General features: G+C 39.7%; 1 gene segment (V, D, J or C); it reads left to right on the top strand.

Moving 5' to 3' along the window:
- The first annotated feature begins 4571 nt into the window (after nucleotides 1-4571).
- LOC114636370 lies at nucleotides 4572-5020 on the top strand. The segment is given in 2 exon segments: nucleotides 4572-4617; nucleotides 4704-5020. Coding segments are annotated over 2 exon segments (363 nt in total).
- Nucleotides 5021-7064: the final 2044 nt, after the last annotated feature.

A 7064-nucleotide genomic window follows, 5' to 3' on the forward strand; every position in this document is an offset into this window, starting at 1 on the left:
TTACATGGTTGTTGTGTCCTTCTCATTCCAAAGCCTGACCTGAAGTGCTTCCATCCCTTCCTTCTGGCACATGAAAGTCCCACATTTCCCATTGCCCAGAGATTGGCTCCGACTTTACTATTGACCAAATCAAGAACCAATTAGGTAACCACATTTTAATATCAGCTTCTCCTACAAAACAATATTCTAGAAAACAGAAAACCTCCAAACAAACTTATAGGAAATAGCAAACCTCTTTTTATACTAACCTTAAATGTAAATGGCCTCAATGCATCAACAAAAAGATACAACAAATGAACTAGCTTAAAAAAAAAACACAGTTATAATCTATCTTCAGGAAACATACTTATCAAAACTTTGTCAAAGGAAGATAAAAAATTAAGCAAGTGGAAAACATAATAAATGCTAGTGAATTATCTCATATTGGTCAAAGTAAACATTCACCTAAAATTAATTAGAAGAGATTATAGGGGTCATTGAATAATGGTAAACAAAACAATTCATCAGAGGTATAATATTTTTAAACCTTTATGTCTAATTTTTGGATCCATAATTTTATAAAACCAACACTAAAAAACAACAGTCTACATAGGACCTGACACAATAATAATTCTGGGAATTCAGTACCCTTGGCCCATGGCTGTTGGGAGGTGAAAGCCTCCACATGGCTGTTCACCTTCAGGAAGAACTTATAGGCCCTGAACGAAATGAGGATATGGTCTGTATAAAGTGTGGAGCTGTTGTTGAAGAATCCATCAGAATGTCAGTTTTCTCATCCAAGAACTAGTTCACTATGACGCAGAGCTCTGCTGTGGACACTAAGATACAACTTTGTATTACTGTGCAGGAGACACTGTGAGCAGGTTCCCTGTGTGCCCAGAAACAACCTCCTTTGAGGATGATCAGGACCAGCAGGTGGTGGTGTAGATTCAGTTTTCACCAGGAGAGAAATAGAAACAGGTGCAGAGAAACATCTGGAGAGTAAGCAGTCCTAGGGGACTCTGACGCTTCCTTTCCTAACATTGTTGGGAGCCGACTCCTAGCAGAAAGTGGCTATCATCTTTGCAGCCATCTCAGGCCATATACCCTGACAAGAGACTTGTTTTCAACAGCCTACAACAGCTGAGCACACTCTGATAAACATCTTGTTTTTCTCCCATATCTTATTTTGCTGTTTAGTGCCCTAGATGCAAGGCACTCGTTGTAAAGTGTCTTCAGCTGCATTCCCCTGCTTGTGCTTATATATATACCCATGGTTTCCTTTCAATAAACGGGACTTGATCATACCCTGTCTTGTCTCCATTCTTCGTGTCTCTTGCCGCTCCATCCCCACTCTCTCTCTTTCTAGACCCTTGACCCAACCGGCAGACCGGAGTAGCAGCTCCAGCTGGGACATAACATCACACAACTTCAGAGTCCATAGGACACATGTGATGGAGCTCCTGTGAGAAGACTACAAATTTAGGACAGTGAAAGTTCCTTGTTAAGTAACCGCACATATGTTTTATGCATCACAAATTAACCTTGTTGGAAGGAGAAAAACCAATTACATATACAAATGACAGAATGATAGAAAATTTCAGACATGATGTGTCAAACATTCAGTCATCATCATCACCGTCAGCTGCATCTGTAAATCTATCCATAACTTCTTTCCACTGGCAGGAGGGATTTTCTCAGTTGGAAAATATGTTTGATTGTGACTTGGTTAACACAGTCGTTGATGTTCCACCCACAGTGTTGAACTCATATAGCTCTGCTGGAATGATGTAGGAGAAAGTCTGATACCACTGCCACATGAAGCCCTCACCTCAGGGGAAGGAGAGAAGGAGAAGCTGGGCATATCATCACTCACTTTTCTAAATATTTTCCCCTAAAACATTTTTTTTAATATTAATAATATTAAACTCTAACATACATTTTTTTCTGTGACTTGGGATGAAAGGAGTCTGAAGGTAGAGAAGAGGTGACATCTATACCATACTACTACCAATTACACATGAATATAGATAATGTTCCTTACAACATCTGAATTTCCAGGCCATCTGTCCCTGTTCACAACATCTGGGACCTCACCTGGTACCAGCTTCTTCACTCCCCTGTCTTGTATTTTGGGATGAGAGTCCTTCAATTTAATGTGATGTCCTAGGTGTGTGCACTGTATCCATTTTACTTTTCAGGTTTACTATTAAAACATTTTATTAGCTAGTTCAGAACCAGTTGTCCACTGTTAGAATTTTAGAATTCCAGCCTACTGGAGAAATACATAAGATTCCTAATAATCTCTGATAAGAGATTAACTTTCTTTTCTCTGGCTGGATGCCATTTTTACCTCATGAGATTAGATCCTGCCTCTGGTAGAAGACTTTACATGTCATCTAAAGTAATGTCTGGTGCTACTCTACTCTGTGTATATCTGGAATCCCATTACTCACTTCACCAAAATGTAACACACCTTCCTCACATGAATCACAATAGTACCATCATTGTCAATCCAAGTGCTTGAGAGTTTCTGAAGGGTGGATTGCTTGTTCCACCTTTGCTAACACATGTTTAGTCCGCAATGCTTTCTCTTCCCAGATCCTTGTGATAGACATAGAGACCCCATATTGGTTATGGCACTGAGTAGAAATACATAAACACTCTATTAGAGTTGGTAAAAGTTTCTCTAGCTACATATACCTGAGTACAGGATTTTTGAAGGCTGTAAAGTATATCAGTGAAATAATTTAAGTGAATGAATTAATGTAATCCACATTTAGAGTAATATGTCCTAATTTTTCAGCCCTAATGGGCAGGGGGATTTAGATATAAATTTGTGTAAAACCTGGTTGACTTTTATTTATGTATTATAATTATTGTACCATATTGTCCATATCTCTTCTGTACATTTATGGACTTGGACCCTGAATTATTTCAAGTACATCTGAAAAATTTAGGAAAATGTCTTCATCCATAGCAGCTCATATCACAGACTTAAGACAACATCACACTTTTATGCCGTCCATGGACAAAGCATCTGAAATGCAACATCTCTGTTCCTGGTTAGATATGATATTCTCTCTTCTGAAGAGTCTGTTGTCTGACTTTCCAGTATTCCAGAACCAGAAGTACTTGTATCTCTGACCCTCTGTACCCTTCAGCAAAACCTGGCAACTTAGCCTCTGTGACATCTGTTCTAGGATCTTTGTCTTCTGTGGACCCTTCCTCCTGCCTGATGAGGATGTGTGTGATGATCTCTGAGTCTCATGGAGACAATGTCGGAAATTCTTGTATTTCAAGATACATAATTTACTCATAGATAAAAAGTCATTTTTTCATTTTCAACCACCTGGAAGAGGAACCCAAGTGTTAGTGCAGATGTTATTGCACATCTTACACTAAAGGTTTAGGGCCTCAGATGGCACACAGCATTCTGGGATTGTTTTCTCTTTATCATGTTGATACCAATTTGCGCTGATATCTTATTTTATAATTTAGACATGTCTTGATATTTTTTATCTTTCAAACATTAGAAAATATGAAGATGTTTTATTTATAAAGAAGCTTGATTTTGTTTTTGGTGTAGATTTCTTCAATTAAATCACACATCTACTCAAGCTTTTTTTTCCCATATATTCAATTAGGTTCATGCTAACAGGCCACTGCATAAGTTGACCAAAGTTATGCAAATCTTATTCTCTCTAAGTTCTAAACCATCGATAGTGATAAGAAGAAAGATGAATACATTGTGTTTTAACATTTCTGAAGTCAGTGAAAAAAAATACCTTAACCTTGTGAGTGGTGCCTTCCAGCATTGTCTCCCCACTGTGCCTTCTTTCAAGATGGTCAGCATCTGAGAGAATTAAAAAAACTACCTGCTTAGGGTATATGTTTTTGCTGTTGATTTTAAAGTTGTCATTAATACAAGTCAGTATATAGATGAAGCTCCTGATTGTTGAGTAAATGGAAATTTCAAATATGTGAACCATGAACTTGACACATCAGTGAAGTCAATGATATTACTGTTTCATGGAGTTGTAGTACTCATAATTGCTAGCTTGAGATGACATATCCCCTTACACTACGCAAGAAGTCTTGCTTTTATAAGTCTGCGTTTTGTTTTATAACAATTACTGTACTAGTTTTGTGGAAAACTATATAGTGATAAGACTCACACAGGTCCTAGAAACAGAGTGTCATCAAGGTAGGAGTAAAATCTCTCCTTCTAACTTCTCCTCTGTTCTCCATGCAAAATCATGGAAGTGATTCCTAAATGAGTGAACAGAGTCAGGATCCTTTTTGTTAGAGTGACGGTCTTTCTCAATCCTTCTACCTCCCAACATCACTCACCGAATTGTTTTGTACTGAGGAACCTGGTCTTGTATGTTACCTACTCACTACGGGAATCAGAAATGAACTCTCTTGAGGGCACCTGTGTCTCCCATCATAGACTGATATCTCTCGAGTCCTAAAACTTAAGTATATCATCATAGTCAGCAGCTGGTGAGGGAATGCAAATCTCTCCTGGATCCACCCAACCTCAGATTAAAAAGCCAAAGCTGGCCCTGTGTACTCACTCGTGTCCAGCCATGGACAGGCTTACTCCCTCATTCCTGCTGCTGATTCTCCCTACATGTGAGTGTTAAGGCTTCCTACGGGATGAACTTTTCTATCCTCACCCTACTTCAAGCTTACCATCTGCTTTTTCTTTTTCTCCACAGATGTCCTGTCTCAGGTTACTCTGAAAGAGTCTGGCCCTGGAATATTGCAGCCCTCCCAGACCCTCAGTCTGACTTGCTCTTTTTCTGGGTTTTCACTTAGCACTGGTATAGGTGTGGGCTGGATCCGTCAGCCTTCAGGGAAGGGTTTGGAGTGGCTGGCAATCATTTATTGGAATAATGATAAGTATTACAACCCATCCCTGAAGAGTCGACTCACAATCTCCAAGGACACCTCCAACAACCAGGTGTTCCTCAAGATCACCAATGTAGATACTGCAGACACTGCCACATACTACTGTGCTCGAAGAGCACATTGACACAGCCTCAGTTTTCAGCTGTACATATTTCAGACTGGTTCTCAGTTCTGTTCCTTCCTATTGTATCACAAGAGGGTAATGCCACAGCTTCCCTGCTTGCCTGTGTGGTTTCCTGTTTGCTCGTCAGTTAACAGCTTTCTGTTCCTTTTCTTCATCCTAGATCTCTATTAAGATGTTCATAAATGATTGGGTCTGCATTTTGTTTTATAAAGCTGAAGGATGTTTGGTGCCTACAACAGGTAGTTCAGAGCTATGGTTTCACTCTGTCTTAGGCTTCAAATTCCCTCAGCAGAATATTTCAAGTTATTGCAATGTTCACCTTCACTACACAGCTGTATATGGTGAAGATGGGAATTACTGGATGAGTAATCTCAAATTGAGTTATTGAACAAAGATTGTCCATAGATACCCTCAAATAACTCAGGCTGATATGAAGTCTAATGGTTGCTCTCCACAAACTAATTTTAACACCATAAGGTTCAAGACAACACTTATATCTCACTAAACACAGAGAAGTTGAGCTTGTATACAAATATAAGCTCTATTCCTACTGATTAGTGTTCATAGTACTGGAGGTAAATTTTATGATATCAGATGAGAAAAGTAATAATCAATCTAGCTATAAACCCTGCTGTCTACAATAGTTACGTGCCTGTAGGTTATGCTAGAACAATAGGGGCACAAACATTGTGGGATTTATCATTTATTCTTTGATGAAATTTAAGGCCTTTGAGATTAGGGTTAAGGTTAGCCATGGCTTACTCTGATAGTATTGCCAATAAACTGAAATAGGATAGTCCATGACCCTAAGGGAAAATCATATGCCATTGTTCTTATAGATCAACAAAACAATAAACTGATTTTTATTTACATAACCAAATATTTAAGCCAATGACTCAACTAACCATCATCAGAGACATGATTTTCAATAGATGGGAGGCAAGAGAGAACCACAAATGGATAATTTGTTGAATATTGGTACTAAATGGGTTGTCCTCATCAAATCTTCCTTCCAGGACTAATGGACCATTGCAAAGGAAGATTGTAAAAGCCAGAGATGATGGATGACTCTAAAAAACCAGTCTCATCCAGATGTAATAGTACTGATGCACAAATGAACTCACATAGACTGTGGGACAGAGTACAGGACTTAGATATGTTCAAGCCCATGCGACCCTCTGCAGAGAGGGGGAAGTGAACCTGTGCTCCCATCACTAGCTAAGAATCCGTCTGCAACTGGTCCTCATTAACAATGGGCAATTAGTCTTTTTCAGTGGAGTCTCACTTTCTGTATTAACCACACTAGAAGATAACCTCTATGCTCAGGATGTGGACAAACGAAATCAACACAATGGCATGAGTTTGTCTTCATGAAATTCTTAGGCAAATGGATGGAACCAGAAAACATCATCCTGAGCGAGGTAACCCAATCACAAAAGAACATACATGGTATGCATTCACTGATAAGTGGGTATTTGCCCAAAACCTCAGAATACCCAAGATACAATTCAGAGACCACATGAATCTCAAGAAGGAAGACCAAAGTGTGAATGCTTCGGTCCTTTTTGGAAGAGGGAACCAAATACTCACAGGAAGGAATACAGATACAAAATGTTGTGCAGAGACTGAAGGAAAGGCCATCCAGAGATGACCCCACTTGGAGGTCCATCCCATATGCAGACACCAAACCCAGACACTAATGTTGATGCCAAGAAGTGCATGCTGAGAGGAGCCTGATGTAGCTGTCTCCTGAGAGGCTCTGCCAGAGCCTGACAAATACAATGGCAGATGCTTGCAGTCAATGATTGGACTGAGCACAGGATCCCCAATGGAAGAGTTAGAGAAGGGACTGAAGGAGCTAAAGGGGTTTGCAACCCCATAGGAAGAACAACAATATCAACCAACCAGACCCCAAGAGCTTCCAGTGGGTAAACCACCAACCAATGACTACATATAGAGGGACCCATGTCTCCAGCCACATATGTAGGAGAGGGTGGCCTTGTTGGGCATCAATGGGAGGAGAGGCCCTTGGTCCTGTGAAGAC

Source organism: Grammomys surdaster, unplaced genomic scaffold (genome assembly GCF_004785775.1).
Source record: "Grammomys surdaster isolate TR1022 unplaced genomic scaffold, NIH_TR_1.0 123737, whole genome shotgun sequence".
NCBI classification, from domain to species: Eukaryota; Metazoa; Chordata; class Mammalia; order Rodentia; family Muridae; genus Grammomys; species Grammomys surdaster.